Raw genomic sequence first — 25260 nt, 5'->3', positions numbered from 1 at the left:
GGCGTTGCTGTGTTCTGAAAAGATGACATGTAATTACAGATATAACGTTGTGTACGAAGATGTGCATCCACATGGGAATGGCCCCGACCATTTTTGGCGATGCCTTCTCATTAGTGTCTTAAAAATATGGATGATTGATTAACATTAGGGGTCGTCACATTCCATCTTTCGAAAGGGGGAAAGGTCAATTATCAAACAACTAGACTGCTAAAATTTTAGTTGTCAATGGACACTAAAAAGAAAGTAGCATAAAATAGATTGATTACATGAAGCGTTACAATTTTCAGTTTGAAGGAATATGTCACTAGCTCTTTCGTAGGCGACAAAATTCATTTCACATTCATCTGTAGCCACTTTCGAATACAAAAACTAAGACGCACCCCTATTTAAAATGATCAATTCCTGTTTGTGAATTGCAAGGAAACACCTGTTCAATACATATTCTATTGTAATGGACGCATATTTGGCGTCTCTATGTGCGCATAATACGATACCTTAACGGCAAGTATGATGGCTTTTGTTACGGACGTTATGCAAATCAGTGCTAGGTAAAAATTTTCGACCAAGACAGACCACACCCGATCTACCCACTTCGTTTTCACGCTTAGCAAGAAGTTACTATCTTCCGGGCGGAAAAAATGCTTACAATATAGCTCGTGGTTGCTGAAGCTTGTTTTTCAAAATGAAAACATCAAGTGGAATTCTACTTTTGTGGTTTTCCTTGATAATCTCTGTGGTTCAGGAGGTTGCCACAAGTAGAAATAGCGTCCCGAGAGCTCGGAGGTTCTTGAAGCCAGGTGTACCGGTAAGTTTACAGTCCCACAGTCAGTTACTGCTGGTAACTGATATAGCTCGTCTGACAGGTATCCCGCGTAAAGCTGGAGCTCTGTTTGTTTGTGTGTTCTTTTTTTTTAATATTCAATATGTTGATGTTACCTTGTCAAAGTCCTGAAACTCTGTGTTCTGAAAGTTGATGTTCTTTTCTGTTCCCATACCATGGACAGTGGATGGAATCATGGCATGCATGATGTGTATTTTTATGCAGATAAATGGTAAGGAAATTTGCATGTTGTCGGATTAAGATCTTGAGAACAATGAGAATTTGTCATGAAATCATCAACCTTAACATATTTCCGTATGCCACAATCAAACTAGAAATTTACATGATGGCCCCAACTTTTCCTTAGATAATGTTGCACGCAAAGCGGTTAGGTAGTACCAAAAAAAAATGCAAGTCGATATAAGCTGAGAAAACAACCAGCATGCCTAGTGCCACACATAATTATTTTAAGTATTATTTTAAGTATTTTTTTTTAATTCTTCATTTACGCAGGTATGCTGTTATGTCTAAATATTTCACTCGGCCTTAGCATTTCTGTATTTGTAAATTAATAGTGTACATTTTAACCAAATGATCGACTAGCTCTATTCAATTTGGTTGGACATAATCACGATCATCCTTCTACATTTACAGCTAACCAATGACAGATCCATAAAATTGCGTGTTCTACGTCACCTTGGGAACGGTAAGTATTATGATCAAGACATTGACGTAATTTCCATGAGGAGTTTGACAAAACTGTGGAAGTAGATTAATGGCAAAGTTTTATTATCACTCATTTGGCATGATTCATACTGTTTTGAAATCGTTCATTTAAAACATGATTAAGAATCGTCGGGTCCCTAAAGTGCAAATATCTTTAGTTTTATGTCATCCTCCGCAAGGCCTGCTTGCATTAGCGAAATAATTGATGAATGCTATTAGTTTTGTTAGTTGGAAATGTTTTGAGATCATTTACCGATTCGCTTTGTTATTTTTTTTAACACATGGTGATTGGTTTTTTGTGTTGATGTTTTTTCTACGCTGTACTTCGATTTACCAAAGTTTTATAACTCTGCTTTCATATCATTTTGCTTGCAGCTTTGCCACCAAACTCTACGGAATTTACCCTAAAGAAGCGATCTGCAAGAGTAAGTGTCGCCAGGGAGAGAGAGAGAGAGAGAGAGAGAGAGAAAGAAAAGAAACGACTGAGACGGCAGAATTATGAGAACAATACCAGTGAATACTTGAGGCCATTTTTCACCATATGTATCAGATGTTATAAGTATTCCCATTGACAAAAGCTGGAACACACCAGACTATAAGTCATGCAAAGAGTAAACTTAGGCAATGAAAAAAAAAATTGCACTGTTCATATCCATTAAGCACAAAATCAAAATGTTGTGATGGATAGTATACATTTCCCATAAGTTTTCAAAGTAAATGCTTCCTTTGGTATTAGTTGCAGCATCGCTGACTAGATTTGGTGGTTAATTGTTTCATCCAGCTGCTCCAGGAATGTGCCTGGGTAATAGATATCCGTTTTTCGATGTGTGTGTTTGTGTGTGTGTGTGTGCGTCCGTCTGTCTGTGTCTGTCAAAATAAAACATGACGTCATATACTTTTTGAAAAAAAAAATCTTTATATTATTGTCAACTGGTAATGATTTGAATCATTTCTTTTTACCCTACCGTTCTTACTGTTCTCGTGTTTCTCTTTTCCTGTCATTTTTTTTTTTCGCGCCGTTTCTTTTATCACCATCTTGTAGCCGAGTAATTTACGACCACGCCCATGTCCTCCGAATTCGTTCCGATGCAGCAATGGTCAGTGCATTCCCGCAGACCAGGTCTGCGATGGACGGTTGTACGACTGCCCAGGTGGAGAGGTATTATAAGCATCCGTTGATGTGACATCCTTTTGAAATGTAATGCCACTACATGGTAGAAGTTTCATCTTAAATTGACAAAAAGAAAGTCAAAGAATTCTGAAGTTTCATGTTTTCACCGGACAGCGATGACGATTGCAAATACACAATGAGTTGGCAGTGGCGACGATGTCGTCACCTCACACGCAGTGGATCATAGATACTAAATACTGTCTCACATACAATAGGCATTCAAAATGACACCATGCCTAGTGTTTGTGTTTATGGTTGAGTTCAATGATTATATCAAATTGTTGAAGCATTTCATACAGTATTAAAAGTTATTATCAGCTGTATTTTAATCAACACATATCAAGCTATTTTGAAAAGACGTATACTCTGTCAAATGTTGAGGAGGGCTGAGAAAATTTCATTCCCAGCGTAGTTTGAATAGCAATTTCAAACACTTCAACTCACCAAAACAAAATTTGTGAGACCAGGGATAAAGGACTTTTAAATCACTGTTTCAAATTCGCCAACACCTCCTACGTCTAGTCCAAAGCATCTCTTGTTATCTCCATAGATATATAGATAAATACAGATAAAGATAGACTTCATAAATAACAGGGTATTCCACTTGTAGTGATAGGAATTAAGCCAGTAGAATTTCCTCGATAAAGAGGGACATGGACTTGAAACAGATCGGAGCAATTAGTTATTTACATCGTTTTGTTTAATTTGTGGGATTTTAATAAGAGTGCAGCTATTTGATGACGTTTCTTTGAAAAGGACGAACAAAGTTGTCCCCAGACGGCTTGCCCAGCGGACATGCTGCAATGCCAAGGCGGCAAGTGCATCCCGCCCTACTGGCTGTGCGACCTCGTGGAAGACTGCCCGGACGGAAGAGACGAGGTGGCCTGCGCGCAGAGGAGATGTGTCGACGACGAGTTTCGGTGCCGAACTGGTGAGTGGCGAAATCTTAATCATGTTAATGGTCGATGTTGAGGCGGAGAGGCGTGTCTGCCTTCAAACGCCCCTGCATCCCCTCAATAATGTACGTGGATACAGTTCTCGGTAACCTTGGTAATGTTCCAGGGAGGTGGGTGAGCCATCAATTGCTTCCTCTCTCCTGGGTCATTTTGCCATGCTTGCACAAAAGTTGCAACCAAACATTACTCAGAATATCAAACGCAAGTCTCTAAATACTCCCACTCTGATTGGCTGGTTATGTTTGATGTTCTTACTTATTACTTTTGGTTGATCTCAAACTTTATGCAATAGGGCCCTGGACTCGTTTTCTCTTCTTTTTTTTTCAATTGCTTCTTTCTATTCATACAATCCTCCCCGTTAAGGGCATTTGATTGTCTGTTTCTCGGGTATAGTATAAACTTGATAACGTAGAATGCGCGAAACGCCGTCAAGCCAGTTAACCTGACAGTTTTATTGGTTGTTGTCTTAATATTGTTTGTTTAAAATCTCTTTTCATCTTACTTTTTCCCTCGTATCATATTGATACATATCATAAATTATATTGATGATCATAGTCTCTTAATTCTCCCTCTAGGATCATGTCTGCCCGGTGAGTGGGTGTGTGATGGGCAGGTTGATTGTCATGATGGTGATGATGAGCAAGCCTGTCTGGAGAGTGGCTGCCCTGACGGAGGGTTCAGATGCAACAACGGCGCCTGCGTTGTCGAGGTGAAAAAAAGTAGCGAAGTTCGGACAGAGCAAAATGTTCTTTCCTGACAGCATCTTTCAATTGCTTAAAGGGCAAGATCTATGTGTTTTGGAGATTAGTTTTGGGCAGCTATAACATCCCTATCGAGACTTATTTTTTCATGATAATAAACCAAGTTAATAAACCTGTTGTGAAGGATGCCTTTTTTTATAGGGAAAGATACAGAGGTGCGTATTTTAACCTTTGCCGCCCGCTGGGACAGGACGCTTTTGAGGCCCATGTTTAGCCTTCTAATCGCTCTTCGGAAAAAAAAAAGTGAGAAGGGGTGAGGGTATGAATTAATCCTTTGAGCATTGAGTGCAAATTTGCATGGAAAACCCCAAAAGCATTGAACACACCATCCACAGTCGCTGACACAGAAAGGATCAATCCTAAGGTCTGCAGACACTGGTAAAAGATCTTTCCAGACCAGTAGAGCAGTGGCGGATCCAGAGGGGGGCGCAACCGGCGCACGTCCCCCCCCCCCCTTTATTTTTCGTTAAAAACAAAAGAAATAAAAAGAAAAGAATGAAATGAAACCCGGAAGTGGCACCACAAATATTAGTCACGCCCCCCCCCCCCCCCTTTACAGAATTCCTGGATCCGCCCCTGCAGCAGAGTAACATATTCTATATTTTCTATTCATACTTCTACATTAAGAAAGATAAGAGCTCCTAACTCTATCCTTGTCTGACACCGCAACAACAAAATTTATACAGGCTGAATGAGATTTTTTTTCCATGTATCGACATAATAATATTATATACGAAAATGGAAACTTGAACAGCTTGTTACAATGTCCTGTTCAAGATAAATATAAATTACTATAAATCCATTCTTAAATTGCTCTACTTTGCAGTCACAAGTTTGTGACGGCATACACGATTGTTACTACGGCGAGGATGAAGAAAATTGCGCCCTCAGCGAGCCCTGCCAGGGTCGCTTTCGATGTGACAACAACGAGTGTGTGACGTTTTCCAGGGTCTGCGACGGCCGCTACGACTGCAGCTACGGCGAAGACGAACAGGGATGCTCTGAATGCCGTAAGCTTTGCTATAATTTGCAATATTGCCATTGCCATATGTGGAAATAGTAGCAGCAGTAGTTATAACATTTGAATCATAATGATATTGTATCCATTTAATGGCTATCATTGAAATTATTATTTCAATTCAATTCAATTTAATTCAATGATTTATTTATTTCCATCAAAAAGGTACATGATACAAAGTAGTATACAATGTATGTGTCAATTTGGCTTTCATCCAGCTGCATGGGAAGGACAGATCATTGAACACAATATAAAATATAACCCGAATGGCATTATAGCAACAACAACAAAAAAAGAATCAATATACACTTTGACATGGTAACAAAAATAGAAGTAATCATTAAGATGGAAAAGAGTGTTCCACTATAAAACGCTAAGCATGTAGCACGTGGAACACTGAAAAAAACAGCAGCATCAATAACACCATTTAGCTAAATTTATGTTAAATTCATCTGTATATACCATTGTACTTTGGTCATTGATATATGAATTATGATGCTGATAATACAAGCATACTAGCATACTATAATCAAATAGGCATGTTAGAAAGAAAAGTATTATTTCAGTTATTACCGTCACTCAATCGAGCATAATGGTCATGTGCCCTTGTGCCCTTGTGCACTTTCAAGCACTTGCACGCACATTCACCACCATCACACATCAGAGTTTATTTTCCCCTGCTATCTTCGCAGCAGAATTTGTATTGTTACAAATCTAGTACGTCCCTACCTTTTACTCGGGCCGGCCATCTTTTCAAGCAATGCTTATAATGGCGGCCCTCTGCATAATCGCTTCTTAACTACAATTGTTATTGTAATCCCTGCTGCATAGACATGCATACTGTATATTATATCTATAATTTCCTTTTATATCGTTGTTTATGCAAGTCAAACGACTCTGTGTTAAATTTACTTTGTATATTTCCTACATGTTCATGATTATGTAACTTATGTATATTGATTTGCAGAAAATAAAGTACCTATCAAACAAACAAAATGTGAACGACTATCCACACCGTCGTTTCCCCATGAATTTATAGGCGAAATCCACCCAGGCAACTGATGATGCTAGCGGCTGGCCGGCCAACCTTCACTTCTTTCTTGAGTTTTCTACCTGAACACAAGTCATACGAAAATGAGGAAAAAATGAAAACATTTATTCTTCTTTAATTCCTTAATAATTTATGAAATCAATGATGGGTATAGCTTTGTGGGGGCTCTCCATGGTGAGAGCGCAAATAATTAACATCGATTAGCAAGATGAGTGTTTGTGTTTGCTTGTGGATGAAATCCAGCTACGTTACAAACAAAATCACTGCTTTTCGCCGTGTTCTGTGACAATCCCTGTGCAGAAGTGGGATACGTACATCCTCGCACTAGGTTGTCAGGATAACTTCTGTGGGTTTGTGTTTGTTATTATTGCTTCGCCTTGTTTTAGCTCAACGTTGAGGCATACACGGTATAGAAATAGATGTAAAGAAATATTGTTTTGAATGACATGCTCATTTCTCAATCCAAAGATCAACACTGCCGATATCTATTCTGCATAATCCACATAATTGAATGGGAGTACAATATGTTATAAGTCATCAATTAACCTGGCACACACAAAACTTGGCAAGAAGCAGTTATGATATGAGACGTTCGATATTGTAGAAAACGACATTGTAGAAAACGATCATCTTTTAGTCCCTGTCGTTTGAAATGACTTTGTGTTCTGTGATTCCATGAATACAAATTGTACAAAATTAGAATCTTTTATATCTGAATCGTATTGAAAATGATCATTAAACTGTCTTTCCAGGAACCGATGAATTTCAGTGTCGACAAGGAACATGCATTCCCATATTGGCTGTGTGCGATGGAGAAATCGACTGTAATGAAGGTTTGATTTAGAAGTACTTCGTCTTTAAGAAATGAATTACAATTAACATCCCGTTTAACAAAAGTATTTGTGAAATCATTGTTACTACAATCATTTTTATCATTATTATTGTCGTTATTATCTATTCGACCAAGAAACGATACACTACACCATCAAAATACAGTACAAATACATTACGCATCATGGTAAATCGAGTGTCCCTTTGACTACACTAATCAAATGGGTCAAGGAATCAGACTGCACTTAATTACATTTGAATATGAGAGATCAAGTCTCAACTGCCGGGACAATGTTTTAAATGTGTGAGGCACCGTTACGTAAGAACTGGTGTCAGCAACATGTACGTGTTAATAGCTGTGCACTACCGACTCTCTCTCTCTCACACATACACACACGCAAACAAAGAAGCATATATAAATATAATATATAATATATATATATATATATATATACAAGAGAAAAAGAGACATGTGTTATGATATACATACATATATATTCATATAGGTACATGTTATGTAATAACATATGTGATTCGCTTAAATATCTTTAGTAGTTTCACTCATGTGGAATTTCTTGTTTACTTTGTTTCAGGGGAGGACGAGAATAATTGTCCGACTCGCCGTAGATGTCCTGGTCAATTTGAATGCTCAAACGGTCGATGCCTCGGGCACCGATACATCTGTAACGGGCGAGAGGAATGCCCCCTGGGGGAAGACGAGGTAAACTGTCCGGGATCGCCCACCTGCAGGAACGACGACTTCCAGTGCATCGATGGCTCGTGCGTTCATCATTCCAACGTCTGCGATGGTGAGCGCCATTGTGTGTCAGGCGAGGATGAGCGAGACTGTCCGTGCAGGAGCGACCAATTCGACTGCGGCACGGGGGAGTGTGTATCTGCGCTGCGTGTCTGTGACGGGCGTACGGACTGTCCACTTGGCAACGACGAAGAAAACTGTCCAGTTGTTGGAACAGATGATGATGGTGGCTGTTCCGGTCAGTTCCGCTGCAAAGATGATGCGTGTGTGCCGACGGACCGTGTCTGTGATAGATTCTTTGACTGCATGGGCGGGGAGGATGAGGAGGACTGCGTGATGACCAAGTGTGGAGACGAGTTTCAGTGTAAAGATGGCACCTGTATCGCAGCCGAGATGATGTGTGATGGGCGTGAGGATTGTCTAGGAGGAGAAGATGAAGAGTCGTGCAGGGACCTTCCGCCTTGTGACACCAACGCCAACCTAAAAATGTGCAGCACTGGACAGTGTGTGACCAGCAGCGCCTTCTGCGACGGGTGGGTTGATTGCTACGGGGCCGTTGACGAGGTTGAATGTCCGGACATTCCGACTTGTGATGGGTTCTTCATGTGTAGGCTCGACTATTGTATCGATTCAGAGAGAATATGCGACGGAGTAACAGACTGCGCCGACGAGAGAGATGAAACCACGGTTCTTTGCGCTGTCGGTGCAACCTGCCTCGACGGATTTGAGTGCAACGACGGAGAGTGCATTGACGTAGCGCGGGTCTGCAATGGAAGAAACGATTGCTCTCAGAGGGAAGACGAAGAGAACTGTCCGGAGATTGAGGAATGTCAACAATTTACCTGCAATGACGGTTCTTGTATTGATGTATCACGGGTTTGTAATCGACGCACAGACTGCCCAGGTGGGGAGGATGAGAACAATTGTCCTGCGGAATGTGAAGATTTTGAATGCAATGATGGTTTGTGCATTCCCCTGTCAATGGTGTGTGATCGGCGACGAAATTGCCGCGATGGCGAGGACGAGGCAAATTGTCCGGAAGAATGCCTCGGGTTTGAATGCTCCGACGGCAGTTGCATCGATACTGCAGACGTATGCAATGACAGGTTTGACTGCCCGGGAAGAGAAGACGAAGACAACTGCCCTACGAGCTGTTCGGATTTCTTGTGCAGTGATGGGGTCACATGTATCGACTCTTTTCGACAGTGCGACGGACGCCCTGACTGCCCGGGAGGAGACGACGAGCGCGGCTGCGCGGGTGTCGGCTGCTTCAACGGCTTTCGTTGCAGGGATGGAACGTGCATCCAGTCTGATCAACTCTGTGATGGTTACTTCGATTGTGAGGATAGATCCGACGAAGACGCTGCTACGTGTGTGTACGATGGAGGTTACGATCACGGATATAACCAGGGATACACACAAGGGTATGATGAGGGATATGGTGGTTACGAGTCAGAGCCGAGCTATCGTGAGAGCTACCATCGTGAGCCAGTTTATCAGGTGCCGGACTGTTACAATGAGTTCCAGTGTGAGGATGGAAGATGTATCTCCAAAGAAAATGTGTGTGATGGCTACTTCGATTGCCTTGGTAGGGAGGACGAGGAACATTGCGATCTTAATATCCAATATGACTGCCCTGGAGAATTTGCCTGTGATGACGGCACATGCATTCCTTCAGTAGCAGTTTGCGATGGCGTTGTCGACTGCTACGACGGTGAAGATGAGAGCGGAAATTGCGACTTCACGAGCCCATGCCACGATAGTTTCCAATGTGGCAATGGACATTGCATCCCCAACGAAGTTGTCTGTGATGGCCATAGAGATTGCTATGATGGGGAAGATGAAGACGCAGCGAGGTGTGCCAACAACATCTGTGAGTTCCGATGCAATACTGGGAACTGCATACCTCGGAGATATCTCTGCGACGGTAAGCGAGACTGCTATCACGGCGAAGACGAAGGTCGGATTGAGTGTCCAGTGACCAGCCCTTGTGATGGCTTCCAGTGCGGCGATGGCACGTGTATCTCAGACGACCGGGTGTGTGACAACTACAAAGATTGTCCGGATAGGGAAGATGAGAGCGCGTGTAGCATACAGCAGTGTCCAGGACAATTCAACTGCCAAACTGGCTTCTGCATAGACACCCGGTATGTTTGCAATGGACGAAATGACTGTTCAAACGGTCTAGACGAAGCAGGATGTAATTTGCACGAAGGGTGTGATGCCTCTGAATTCGAATGCTACAATGGGCTATGTATCTCTCTGGCCCTCGTTTGCGACGGACTGCCCGACTGTTCAAGCGGTGAAGAAGAATTTGATTGTCCGGAGACAACGTGTGTTGGACAGTTTCGGTGCGACAGAGGGAACTGCATCTCGGCGTCCTACGTATGCAACGGGAGGCAGGACTGTGAAAATAACGAAGACGAGCTCCGTTGTCCGACTCGTGAACCGTGCGAATTTGAATGCAACAGTGGCTTTTGCCTGATGCGGGCTCAGGTTTGTGATGGGATCGGAAACTGCGCCGAAGGTGAAGACGAAGCAAATTGTCCTATCACCGGCCAATGTTCTGGAAGATTTGCTTGTGATGACGGTACGTGTATTGCGAGATCATCTGTTTGCGATGGTTATAGGGACTGTTTTCGGGGAGAGGATGAACGGCAAGGTAGTTGTGGTATTACCGGAAGGTGCTCAGGGGAGTTCCAGTGCAACGATGGATCTTGCATTTCGGTGTCCAGAGTTTGTGATGGCTACAGAGACTGCCCTGGACGGGAAGATGAGGACAGGTGTGAAATGCCCCAACAGGATCAGGCACAGCCAGATGTTTGCACTGACGGGTTCCTCTGCAGCACAGGTGCTTGTATCCCCATCACGTCTGTGTGCAATGGCATCCGGGATTGTTATGGAGGTGAGGATGAAAAGCCCGGAGTCTGTTCAATTACGTCGCCCTGTTCAGGCCGTCAGTTCCGCTGTGATGACAATTCGTGTATCGATGAAGACCGAGTCTGCGATGGCTTCAAGGACTGCTCTAGGCGAGAAGACGAAGCCAACTGCGAACTGCGCAACCCTTGTCCCGGTCAGTTTCACTGTGGCGAAGGCAACTGCATCGATCTACGGCTCAGGTGCGATGGGCGTGGTAATTGTGCCAACAAGAAGGACGAAAGCGGCTGTGATGCAGGAAACGGCTGTACCTCTGCGGAGTTTGAATGCTACAATGGTATTTGCATCAGCGCCAGCTTAGTGTGCGATGAAATACCGGACTGCGCTTCAGGGGAGGATGAGGAAGGGTGCCAGCAAGGCTGTGGTGACCAGTTCGAATGCAATCGAGGAAACTGCATTCCTCGCACTTATGTATGCAATGGTAGATCTGACTGCCCGGAAGGGGAGGATGAAAAGGGCTGCGTAGAATGCGGCTTTGAGTGTGACGACGGTGTTTGCATCGTCATCGAGCAGGTGTGCGATGGCAATCCTGATTGTTCGCGGGCTGAAGACGAACACAGCTGTCCTTTTGTCGGCGGTGTGCAATGTCCTGGTGAATTCCCCTGTCAGAACGGGTACTGTATACCGGAAACCGCCGTCTGCGATGGGGTGCCGGATTGCTACGATAGCGAAGATGAGGAAGACTGCCCGGCAGAAAACATTGGGTGCCCGAACGGATTTCGATGCGGCAACGGATATTGTGTCCCCCAGGCAGTAGTCTGCGACTCCCACGAGGATTGTCGCGGGGGTGAAGACGAGCTGGGGTGCCCTGTTGTGGGATGTGGGAGCGAGGAGTTCCAGTGCTCAGATGGTACCTGCATCCCTCAGTCTTACACCTGCGATGGTTTTTATGAGGACTGCCCCGGAGGGGAAGATGAGCAGAACTGTGGACTAGAGAACCTCTGTGGCAGAGATCAGTTCAAGGTATGAAGGACCAGTCAACTAGTGATTTCTTTTTTTTTTCTTTTTAGTTCAGTGCAGTGTTTAAGATCCTAACGTGCAATTCCTTTTCTAGAAAAGGCTTGTGTGACCCTTCAAATTCACATGGACGATGAATGTTTATGACAAACAAGATGAGTTTAGTAGGAAACATGCGTCAGTTCAAACAAAATTGAAATACTTTTGACATGTAAGTAGGGAAATCCATTTCCCACCTCCCTGATGTAGCTGATCGGGTCAAAATCTTACGGCTAGAATTTTCATTTTGGCATTTGCCGATTTATATTTGAATAGTCAATTTCCACGGAAAATAAGTCTTTTGATTGAATAATATCAATGTTAATTTGGGTTTCGGCGAGTAAATGTTTTGTATCTCTTTACGATATTTTTATGCATAATGACTTAGAACTGAAGGATAAAAATTGTCACATCTTTGTTTTGTTGGGGGTTTTTTCGAGTCCGAAAAGAATGCAGATTTTACGCCATATTTGCATTCCGCTAAACCAAAAATAAACATGAGCAGAGAATCTGGCAGACAAACAGTGTGGGGAATGTTTCTTGTTTTTATTCCCCTCTCCCTATCTGTCTCACTCACGCACACACAAACAAACACCCACATCAAGTGTGAAAATGGAGTCTGCATTTCGTCAAACTGGCGGTGTGACGGGTTCTACCGAGACTGTATGAAGGGCGAGGATGAAGAAGGCTGCGGGTCAACGAACTTAGTGGACTGTGGCAAGACGGAATTCAGGTGTAACGATGGTTCGTGCATCCAAAGGGTATGTCCTACAAAGTAGTTTATCGACATCCTTGCGACATTAGATTTTGTAAGATCCTCTTTAGATCATCGATTTGAATGGACAGAACATGATATTCTAGCCGTGACTTCTACGAGGAACGCAGATAAAGGTGATATGACACAGTAGGAGGGTAGAGGAGAGATTAAAGAGGATTATTGCAGTATAATGACATATCTTGGATTAAACCCTTATATTATCACGAATTCAAAACGTTATCGACATTTTACGCAAACAGCTTGCCAATAGCACTTAAAAGTTTAGATCCGAACTCTCTGACATGTTGATTTTTTTTCCCCTAGATATTACTTTTGAATTATCATTTACTGTTCTGGAAGAGGACTGAATTGGGCAAATCATTCCTGTTAGTGACCGTGTGCACAGGGGTATTTTCTTTAGATATGACAATCTCTCACTTTTTCCTGTACTGAATTCATTATTTTAGCACTCCTATTTTCAATTCAATTCAATTCAATTCGTTTATTCATCTCATTTTCGGATAAAACAATACAACAGTATTGGATTTTACAATACACAAAAGGATAATCAATCATTTACATATAACAGTGAAAATGAAAAAAGAGAACTTGAGAAAAGCCAAAAGGCCTTGTGAAGTAAGTTCCCTTACGATTATGCACAAAATAATTGATTTTTAAGGTACAAAGTGTATACATGGACAGAAAACCAACAAATACAACAAAACATAACATAACAAAACAAAACAAAACCATAAGACAAATGATATGATAAATTGACTATGACTATGTGTGATTTGCTAGAAGGTATATTTTCAAAAATTTCTTAAATTTTTCGAGGTACGAGCAAATCAGAAAGTATGGGAGGAGATTATTTTCATTCATTTTAGATTATCAAGCCATAAATGTTCAGGAATATGACATCTTACATGTGGTGGCCTGGTGAAAAAAAAAAAAAAAAACTTTCCCGATACATTTGATGCACAATGACAATCTTTTGATATAGTCATGATAGTATAATCATAACGACAATATTTTATATCATTTCTAACTCAGTTTGCTGTGTAAATTCAAAATTCTACATGTATGTCAATGATTGTTTTCTAATGTTTGATACAGACATACATTACTACTTCGTTGTTGTTTTCTTTAATTGATGGACATCTTTGTGTATCTATAATGTTTAACACTCCTATAACCCTGCAAGACTCCAACAATAATAAGCCGAATTATCTCATATATCTTTACTATCCATCTTGTTGCGAAGGACTATGTGTGTGACGGACAATACAAGGACTGCAGCGGAGGGGATGATGAATTAGCCTGCCCAAGCTCCTGCGGTGCCTTCGAGTTCGAGGTAGATATTAATGAGAATTAGTTTCAGATATCTGTAATAACAAAGATGGGTAAGTATGATGGTAACAAAATCGCAGTGTACCTGTACTTTAAAAAAAAATCCTTCGCCACAATTAAGGTCATAATGTCTAATTTCTTGTAAGCAAAGAAACATAATAAATAGCCCTTTATGATCAATCAGTATAAGTCAATGCAGGTACCACACTTATTACCGGCGTCATACTATACAATTCTCATCTCATAGTTAAGACTCTTGTCTCTTACAAGCAAACTGTACTAAATCTATTTTCTGGATGTTAGCTGGATAGTGTTTTTATGAACTTAATTATCAACCGCTGAGAACTGTCGAAGAGGATTATATGTCACGCAGTGAAAAACGTCATTACTTCTATGAGGTCTTTGATTGAAGTTACGTAAACTTTAGGGAACAGTAGTCATTATTACATCGAACGTTGTAAATTATCCCAAATGAACATTATCATATTATCATCATTATCATCATTTTTATTCTTATAGAAATAATCATCTTCATCTAACAGATATAAAATGTCATTATCATTATCATTGTTATGACATTTTTTTTTCATGAAGTTGTACTTTTTAATGAGCCCATTCGTGGATCCCCGTTGAAACGTTGATCAGTTGCCTGGTTTTCTGCCAGTTACTATAACAAGAGGTGATATGACAATTTCTCTTGACAGTGTGAGGACAAGACCTGTGTAGCTGCCCATCGCATGTGCGACGGTCGGGAAGACTGCCTGTATGGGGGTGACGAGATTGCGCTGAACTGCAACGATTTCCTTAATCTCGGTAGGTCCAACTCTTCACATGGAAGTCAAGAGTTAGGTAACAAGTGAGGCGTAGATCTAACTTTTCGGCACTTCTTCTCAGGATTGACGTATGGAGTACACTCAGCGCAAACGACTTTAAAGTTTTGGTTGGGATGGGACTTCAGCCTTTCAACATTTTTTGTGAGATAATGACAAAATATCTTATGAACTGTATGAGAGCTTTCAGGTTTCCTCAGTAAGTACTTGATATCAATATATATTTAATGTTTTTCTTATTTAAATAAAACCAATACCATCTCTTATACCCAATACCACGAACTCTCTGTCTCCTTTTTATGAAGTGAATACGGACACTGGTAACGTTCACGTTTGTTTTTTAGCTGTTAGGCCAAAGCCCTAAATGTTCAACCACCAGTCTAATGGAAACGACAAGTTATCGTGAATACAAACTTTGCTCTTTCAGAGGAGTGCGATCCCCATTACGAATTCCGTTGCTATGCCGGGCAGTGCATCCCGAAGGAGGCTGTTTGTGACGGACAAATTGACTGCGTAGGAGGAGAGGACGAGAGTGTTTGTTCGTCGCCGCAGGGTAGGTTCGGGGTTCGAATCCGCTTGTCTGTATGAAATGATTCCCTGCTCACAAATTGTAAGGGTATAGAAGCATTTCAGGGTTCGAAATTCAGCATCTTTATGTCCGTTTGTTTGTTTGTCTTTAGGCGTATTGCAGTTAAATGGCAAATCCCGTGAAACATTGCGGAACTAAAGCTGACGAGACTAACATATTTTGAGCATTCAAAAAGAAAACTGAAATATCAATGTCCTACAACAAGACAATGCGTGACATTTCATTTCAGAATATAGCAGTAGTTGAGCTCCTATATCATCTTTTGTTTAAAAAAAAATCTTTTCAAATGTCATTGATATCCTTTTTGAATGATCATATCTAAGTTGTAACGTCGATTTCATTACTACACGGTATAATCTTTCAAATATCGACTCCTTGGTAAGATGCCAGGACGTCTGGGATATTAAAAAGCAAACAAATTATCTAAAAGAAATGAACTTAGCCAATCTTATTCCAAAGATAAAATAATGTCAAAAGACTTGAGTCACCAAATGTATTTTTTTTCTTTTGCTAGGATTAACATGTCAATGAGTGCTGTGTGAGTAAAAAAAAAAAAAAAAAAAAAAAAAATTAAAAAGGACAAAAAAACGCATTGTGAATCTATCTCTATGATTTCTCTTTTTCCCTAGACACCAGCGACGGACTCTCATACATGCTGTCTAAGCTAAATGAAGACTTGGAGGATCTGGTCGACATGTTGGGGAAAGGTGAGTGTTTTTATACAGGGAACTTCCCTGGTTCATACAGTCTACTTTTTATAAGTCATTTCAAGATTCATTCAGTGTCTGACCTTTTAAATTGTGTTCAAGAATACCGTGATGTTAAACCAAATGAAATGCCGTTTTCTCATTGTTTTTATTTTTGGGGGTGGGGGTTGTTAACCCTTTAATGCTTTGTGCGTATTAGTACGTGTGTATGTGCGTGTGTATGTTTATCTGCATATTATGCATGTAGAAATGTTGATATGTATATATAAGTAACCATACAGCGTAATTGCCACGTAGTTAGTAACCGTCAGGATGGACCGACGGGGTATACGCAAAAGCATAAACATCTGAGGAGATGAAATGGCAAGAGCTAAGCTTTGCAAAAACACTTTGATTAAACATATCTTAGTGTCATGGATACTCTGAGGAGTGTGAAAACACATATCAGTTACCAGTGACAAGTAATTTCCCTTTACCGCTCTTCAATAATAATAGATGGCCAGGGAGCGGTATACAGTGCGAGTGGACTAGCGAGCACCTTGTACCACATTGAGGAGGCGCTAAATCGTGCAGGTAAGTAAATGGTACACCAGCAATAATCTTTCTAAAATATATTAAAAAGAAATAGAGAAAATCTTTCATCTCAGACTTTTACCTCGGGAAGGATTTTGTGATCAAATCAACTGTAAGAGTAACTGTGATAGAGCTCATTTATGCTGGAGTCACAAATTTTCAATTTTTATCGACCAAGGCATTTTTCCGCCGATTCATCAAACCCTTCACAAAACGTTCACAAACCAATTACAACATTCTCATCAAATCAAGTAATCACTTCAAATTTCAAACAACCAGAAAGAATATCTATCTCTAATTTACAAAGAGAAGAGTCGTTTATGAAGTGATCTGGGTACAAACTTTGGTGAAACCTTCATGGGCCACTTTTACACGGTTGGTTACGGTTATTTTCCTTTGTAACATATGAACAAAACACAACCCCCAAATAGGTGCGTTTGTTGATAAAATCTGAACAGTAGAGGGCGTTGAGTTGAAAATGACAAGTACAGGTGGAAGGCAAGATACACATTCTACGCACGTCACAAGATTCATAATATATCCCTACACTGAGAAATATACATTGTATGACGTATCGCTGCTTTGCCATATCTTGGCCAATACTAATAAGGTTCTCATCTATTTACATCTCAAATTCAGTTTGGTTCAAGGTCGTGGAAAAGATCTATTCTTAAAGAGTTTATAATGTTCTCGTAAACCTTAAAACCACATCGCACGTTGGAACATCGACCGATAGTGCTCTTTTTCAATTTGCTCCTTCTATTCAAAAAGCAAAGGCGCAAGAACTTTGACCTTCTTGCCACATTTATCAAAGAATTGCTTTGATAAGGATGTACGTCGCAAAGAAGCCAATATCATACAACTTGTCTCTTGCCAATAGATGAAATCAAGTTTTTAAACTAGGGGGTGGGGGTACTCTAACCATCACAGCCTCATGTGCAATGTCACTCCTTTTCCATAAAATTTTATGCAATTTTGTATACATTTCTGCAGAAGAATACGTAACGCCCGACCGGCGAAGTGAAAACATTATTTCACCTGCTTTGGATCTGGTTGGCTCGCAAGATAACGATTTGGTTGAGAAAGGCGAGGCGGACGTCCCTGCCAAAAGCATCGAAACCAGCGTCAAGTTTCCCGCCCGGACGGGAGGGAATGGAAAGTCTGCTACATGGCGGTCGTACGACGCCGCAGAGGCTTCACCCGCTCGAGAAGTCATGGAAACCAATACGTTCCCTTCCCTTACGAGGGTCGTCAACCCGTCGAATGACGCCCGACGCGAGTTAGATCGGCTGGCGAATTTGGCAGGAGCGCTGTCACGAAAGTTAGCCCGACGTGAGAAGGAGGGTATCAACGCTATCCCGAAATCCAAAGACATGGAAGATAGGGATGACGTCACAATGGACCAGTCCATGCAGCTCCCGTTTTATGGCTTACTACAGCGAATGATAGTGTTGGAACATTCCATGATGAATAGGGAGAGAAGATCGCTGAGAAAGCGATAGTATCGTTGTCCGACTGTGCAGATTTTGTTGAGTGCTATTGATAGCCAGCTTTGCTCCTGGCATTATTTTCTTTTGTTTGTCATTGTTTATAACAAGTTCGTCGATACCAAGTCATCAGATCTTTAACAGTAATGTGTAATCAACAACAAATGCCGAAGTTGAATTCAGCAAACAGGGTAAATGTAATGATTCATTTGATCATTAGCATCACTATTACATCCAATACTCGAGCAATCAGAAGTCTGCCATAAAGCAGCATATTTTGGGGGGCAAAGCACGTCTCCACTGAAATGATTTTTTCAGAATACTCGCCTCTCTCTTACTTTATAAAGTAAGGAATCACGTCATCATCACGATGAACTTGCATTTCAACATTGTCTTCTATTCTTAATAACAAAAGTCATTTGTATGTCCTAGGTAATGTTATACTATATTGTTTTATTACTGATTTTAGTGCCTTTTATGGCTTGTTTTTATGAATCTTCTGTCATTTTCTTATGAAAAGTAATGCAGGATGTCACTTAAGTAGTGACTTAATTGCCTTTACCTGTACTGGTTTAGGAAATGCTAATGTTAATGATTTGGTCAAATGCTTTTGGACATTTAGTATTGTTTGTGGAAGAAGTTCACAAATTTATTTGAATTATTAAATTGACCGTGAACGAATAATGGCAGTGTTGGGTGGCTGTTCGTTCCAAGAATGTAAATGAATTTTGAGGGACAAAAACTACACACTGTATCATGAAATCAGGGCGTCGATTATTGTGACTAACGTTTGAATAATAATTCTCTCTCATTGTGCAGAGCGAATGTGATTAAAATAATTTTGGTCTGAACTTTTGGACAACAGTAATGCGAATATTTTCTCAGAGTTTACACCAGCTAACATGGCGTCTTTCGAGCACAAGACACTAATCTCAGTAACATCACGAACATGAGCTGGTGAATGTGACATCATCCGCTGTCCTCTCATCGTTGTTACTGAAACATAAATGCAGGAACTAAAAAGAAATGTTTCTATTTCAATATTTTCGTGGCCTAATTTCTGTCCTTTTGAATGAGAGTTTAATGTCATCACAACCACGATGGAACACGTGTATGAAAAGTCAAGAGCATACTTAGACAATCACGTTCATGCCTAAACATTGGAATAGTTATTGATACATAATTTTTCTCAGTTCTGTTCTCCGTTCTATCGAAAGATATAATCGAATGTAAATTCCCTTGCCACACAGGCTGTCATTGACTTATGATAGAAATCAACTATATAATCAATTATAACTCTTCATATGAACAGAGCCCTGATTTCTAGCATTCGAGTATATTCACAGAATCACTCACAGTTGATCTGTTGTTGCATGTTGCTTATATGATTGTATCTTCCAAATGTACTCGGCTTGGAAGAAGCTTCACCCTTTAATAAACGACGCCTCCGCAAATTGTATCCTAAAGAAGGCACAGGGTTAATTTGGATTTATTGTTCCCTGTGTATCATTAAACTTACATATGAGTACCATGTGACAGAGAGTACGTGAAAGTAGAGAGTGAACGAGACAGAAATACAAAGATACAGGAAGCTCGAGAATGAGAAGAAAGAAGAGGGAAAGAAGTGAGGGAGAGCAGGTAAGAGGAGAGAGTGGGGAGGCAGAAATACAAATATCAAATTGAGAGATAGAAAGGAGGAAGAAAGAATTCAAGCCATGCTCTCTTGTATGGAGAGAGAGAGAAAGAGAGAGATTTTGACAGAGGGGGAGAAGGGAGAGGGGAGAAAAGATACGAGGTTAGGAAAAAAGAAAAAAAAAAGAAGGTTATGTCGCGATCGTGGCGTCTGCACGGATGTCCTTAGTCACTCGCTCGCCGCTGCGCCTCTATGCAACTTGGTATTATAGTTATTACTCATGTTTGATCCGATCCGCGGGAAATTCATAGTAGCATGTTGCGGAAGTTCAACAAGTTGCAGGCAATTTTGGGAGCAGTCTGGGGAGACCGGACGAGTCTGAATCATCAGCCCTCAACAATCGGGGTCTTGCAAATTTGTCTTCGAAAATGTTCCCCATTTTTACCTTCTCCTTTCTTTAACTTCTTTCTTTCGTAAGTAATCCCCTTCTCATATCTGCTTCTTCTATCCCCCTCTCCTTGGTATTCATCTTCGTTATCGTAGTCGTAGTCGTGGACGTAGTCGTCGTTATTATTCTCTTCCTCTGCTCATTCCTCTTCCCCTATTCCATCGCTGAAATCATCAACATCAAGGTCATTTACGAACTACAAATAGACCGTTTTCATGATTTATTGTGTTCAAATTTTTATGCCATTGACCCGCTTTTCTTAAATGAAATTAAAACGCTGGAATCCAGTTTGCATATATTACTTGTTGCTATGTCGCACAAGCCTCGGACAAGCTTTCAGGATGTCAAGAACAGCACTGGTTTAAAAGGTCTGCATATAAGATTTGAATATGTTACGAAAACCGCATATTGCTATTTTTCTTTTCTCGCCTTCTGTTGATTGTCATGAAGAAAATGGAATTAAAGGGGAAGGCTAGTAACTGAACAGTGGGAATCAGTGGGAATGCTGGAGGATGATTGTTCCAATCATTGTGGGATTCATTTAAGAGCACATTATATATCTATTGTTGTGTGAAAATTATTTGCTTCAGAATGGTCTCATATTCAAGTATTCATATGTGCAGTTTAATGTTTCCAGGTTAGCGTGCCTGGTCAGTGACGGGGCATTAATCTGCACATTACTTGAATATGAGACCGTTCTGAAGCAAATGATTTTCACACAACAGTAGATATATAATGTACTCTTAAATGAATCCCACAAGGATTGGCACAATCATCCCTCAGCATTCCTACTGATTCCCACTGATCGGTTACTAGCCATCCCCTTTAAGAGCCTGGCGCCTTAACAGATAACGTGAAAACTAATCAGAACAGAACCAAGTATATCTGCATGTGTGAATAATATGTGATGACCACCGTTTGTAGCCTGATTCACAATGCTGAAGTCGATATCCAACGAAGATTTCCCTCCATTTCTCAACTTCATTTTCTGATTAGTAAGGAGACAATGATTTTGACTGATCAAGACCGGCATTTGCGGAATTTAACCTATGGCACAGTAAGTATCCGATAAAAAGCCATTCATTCATTCATCAGTGAATTTTGATAATAGGAAAAAGAATCAACCTCGCTGGGACCAAGCAAACTTTAGGCAACCTTATTGTTGCCATCTGTCCGGCATGGGAAGCGCAGAATACGAGTACTTATAGTGCACCATTATGATAACACAGAGAATTTTAGACCAATCTTGTAAGTTCTCTGAACAAAAATTCAACAGCACTTCCGGAAAAGAAAGAAAATCGCAGTGTACAGGTGGTAGTTATAAACTGCAGATGATCATGAGAGAAGTTTTTTTTTTCCAAATTTGTATGATGATTCTTTGGTTTTGTGGTTGTGTGTGTTTATGTTGTTAATTTGTGCTTTTTGGTGTTTTTTTAACAGTCTTGTGAAGTCCGACGTGCAGTATTATCGTAGGCCATTTTATAGCAATTTCGTCTAGAATCAGCCTTTTGCAAAGGCAGCTCGCAATTGACTCGCACACAGCGAGCGGTGGACTCGCAAGCACACGTTCAGCAATCGGATCGGAGCGAGACTCGCAGCTCGCCGCTCGCGCGCGATGTGTGAGAGTCCACTGCTCTATGTGTGTGTGTCCTCAAATTATAGCGAGCTGCCTTTGCGAAAGGCTAAGAATCATGGAGCCGCAAGTACATCTATGATGATGATGATGATGATGATGATGATGATGATGATGATGATGATGATGAAACTGCATTTATATAGCCCCATTTACCTCTAGAAACATTCAAAGGCGCCTGGCTCTCACAATGTGTCACACAGTCGTTATTTACAAAGTTGCTGGAAAAACTAGGTTTTCTGTTCAGATGTTAAGTTATCGAGGTTGTTACGTCTTTTTCTTTTTTCAATCAAATACCTGTGCACGTTTTGGTGACTGAGAAAGCAATTATGACATAACAACGAATTGGTCCGTTTCAACCTCAAATTTGTATTTGCTAATTGTGTCATTACCGAATCGGAAGGATGAGACGCTTGTGGGAATAAAATACACTTATTAAGACACAAATATAAAACTAAAATCACATCCAGGTCAATAACAAAAAAAAAAAATGGATGATCCCCACAGAGAAGGTGCCGGAACAGTGTAATAATCAGATGCCACTAGAATCTTTCATCGATGTTAAAGGAGACCTCCGGATGATTTTCAGATTTTTTTCCATTTGAACAACTATGAATTAGTTATACCGAGTACAGAGTTTCAGAATTTATAGTGACTGGGTTGAGGAATAAGAATATTTTCGAAATTTATAACAAATTGCAATGAACAAGGATGATGACATGGCAGGGCCACCATAAGAATGCATGAGTTTGGGCTCAAGGAAGCAGAACAAAAGAAGGAAGCATGCATAGATTATACCCAGGTGAACCCAGGTAAGCAAGCGGTATTGCAATGGAATTACACTGCTACATTTCTGAAATATGTGAGCCTTCTATGTCATCATCCTTGTTCAATGTGATATGTTTAAGGTTTATCAAAGTATTGTTTCTCTGCTCAAGAACTACAATAAATTCCACAAATCTATACATGGAGCTGTTGATTTATGAACTACATGATGAGAAATTATGAAAATCGTCTGGAATGCCCCTTTAATTTCTCTTCGTGAGAACGTAGGCCTATAAACATTTATAAAGCTAAAGACACACCAGCAATAAAACAAAGAGCATCACTTGCAGAGAGCGTAAACAACAGTTAAGTACAGTGTAACAGCATGATATGCACATAAAAATAACAACTATGGAACTGTTTTTCAATCAATGCTATTAACCAAATGCAATTTCAGTCAATCACTTTTTTTTGGGGGGGGGACTTAGGACTCATATGGTAAACTGGACAAACAATCTCAGCTGTATATATCCATAAATATTTACCCCAGATTCCCATACTCATATTTTGTATGTTACCCTCAATCCGTACGACAATGCGAAAAATAGCATGCACCAATAATGAACACTAGAAATGAAGCAGTTTTGCGTCAGTGTTTGTGCATTGTGCTGATGTATCGAAGATTAATTGATGAGTCAATCATAATGCCCCATATGATTCTAATTCGCAAACATCGACATACGAGTTGACTGTTTGCGTCGAAACCCGTCTTGGGCATCATAATGTATCGTGATTTATCAATAAATCAATTTTATCAAGTCAACCTCACTGTGACAACCCGTATAGACTCTCCACTAATAAAAGAAGTGGAGCTTAACAAACAGCACAGAAAAAGCTCGATAAAGTATAGATAAGCCTATTTTTTTCCAATTCTTAAAAAGACCGCAACATTGTACATTTATTCAGTCTAGCTCAAGCAGCCCCTCCCCATTTCACAGATGACCTAAACGAACGCAGATGCTGTGTTTATGTTATATGTTGTAGTAACAGTTGTTGTTGCAATAGTAGTAGTAGTAGTAGTAATAGTAGGAGTAGTATAGTAATAGTAGGTGTAGTAGTAATAGTAGGTGTAGTAGTAATAGTAGGAGTAGTAGTAGTAGTAGTAGTAGTAGTAGTAGTAGTAGCAGTAGCAGTAGTAGTAGTAGTAGTAGTAGTAGTAGTAGTCATAGTAGTAGTAGTAGTAGTAGTAGTAGTAGTAGCAGTAGTAGTAGTAGTAGTAGTAGCAGTAGTATAATCAGATAGTAATATTCGTAGAAAGTGGTCAATATATTTGAAACAGAATCGGCAGTAACATTAGATAGAGAAGTAGAAGTAATTGTAGTTGCCGTATAGTATACAGGCGTCTCGTAATGTGAATGTTCATGCCCAAGTAAGTATATTTAAAAAGTATATAAAAAAATAAAAGAGCAACATCAGTTATGCCAATTTCACAAATTTGCACGACTTAAAATAAATCAGATGTTCTGCTAATCGAAGATTTTGAATAAATACAATTCGAAAGTAATAATCTAACTTGGGATTACCCAAGGCGGCTATACTGGCTTTTAAAACTCGCAGGAATATCGTAGTACTGTCACATTTTCCTATTCATTCATCTCAACGCAACAATAACATCATAACATTCTCACTCGCAGCAATAGTCTTTTGGTATAACGCACGTGTTACTCTGCTGTGCTCGTCAGGCATGTATCATTCTATGGCGACGAGACTGCGGTGCTGTCTTTACAATCCTCTATGGCGTCATTATGTAACGCCGAGACATTACATGGTAAGGCTGAATGGCTGAATCCAATCATTGATTGGTAATACTACAGTCACACACGGCCGGGTCACAAAACGGATTTGATCCGGGTGAAAATGAGCCGGATTAGTCCCGGAATGGAGGGTAATTTATGCTACAGTCACACTCGGCCGGATTTCGAACCGCGTCCACGAGGAATTAAAACCGTATGGACCCGGTTCGAGCCGTAAATACCCGTATGGACCCGTATCGAACCGCATAAAAATCCGATTTAAATCCTTAACTGAATCCTATTCGACCCCTATCGACTCGTGTCAACCAGCTTCGACCCGTACCAACCCGGATGTAAAACTTGTCATCATCCGTTGCATGAAGGCAATGTGGTATACGGCAAGGGTCCATACAGTTTTACGCTGCGGGTTGCAGCGGGACGATGCGAGTCAATGCTGTTCGAACCGAATCAGTTCGGATATCACTACGGAATAGAAATCCGAGAGAAAATTTTGAACATGACCAAAAAATTTTCGCCGCCGTATCGTAGCCTCCGGAATCCATCAGGAATTGACTCCGGTTACGATGCGGGTCAATGCAGGTCTCTCCGGCTCAAACCAGGTCGATACGGTTTTAATTCCTTATGGACCCTGTTCGAAATCCGGCCGTGTG

General features: G+C 40.7%; 1 protein-coding gene across 1 annotated transcript; it reads left to right on the top strand.

Moving 5' to 3' along the window:
* The first annotated feature begins 639 nt into the window (after positions 1-639).
* Positions 640-18615, top strand: LOC140244112 (uncharacterized). The gene is made up of 16 exons (XM_072323757.1): positions 640-805; positions 1475-1526; positions 1922-1971; positions 2589-2705; positions 3474-3648; positions 4249-4382; positions 5261-5444; positions 7256-7336; positions 7928-11991; positions 12630-12785; positions 14046-14135; positions 14836-14944; positions 15389-15514; positions 16180-16257; positions 16753-16830; positions 17824-18615. The coding sequence occupies exons 1-16, from the start codon at positions 683-685 to the stop codon at positions 18330-18332; spliced, it is 6126 nt and encodes a 2041-aa protein (XP_072179858.1). The 5' UTR covers positions 640-682; the 3' UTR covers positions 18333-18615.
* The last annotated feature ends 6645 nt before the right edge of the window (positions 18616-25260 follow it).

The sequence above is a fragment of the Diadema setosum genome, chromosome 20 (assembly GCF_964275005.1).
Source record: "Diadema setosum chromosome 20, eeDiaSeto1, whole genome shotgun sequence".
In the NCBI taxonomy this organism is placed as follows: Eukaryota; Metazoa; Echinodermata; class Echinoidea; order Diadematoida; family Diadematidae; genus Diadema; species Diadema setosum.
The sequence above is the reverse complement of the archived record's forward strand: the minus strand, read 5'-3'. Positions and strand labels throughout refer to the sequence as shown.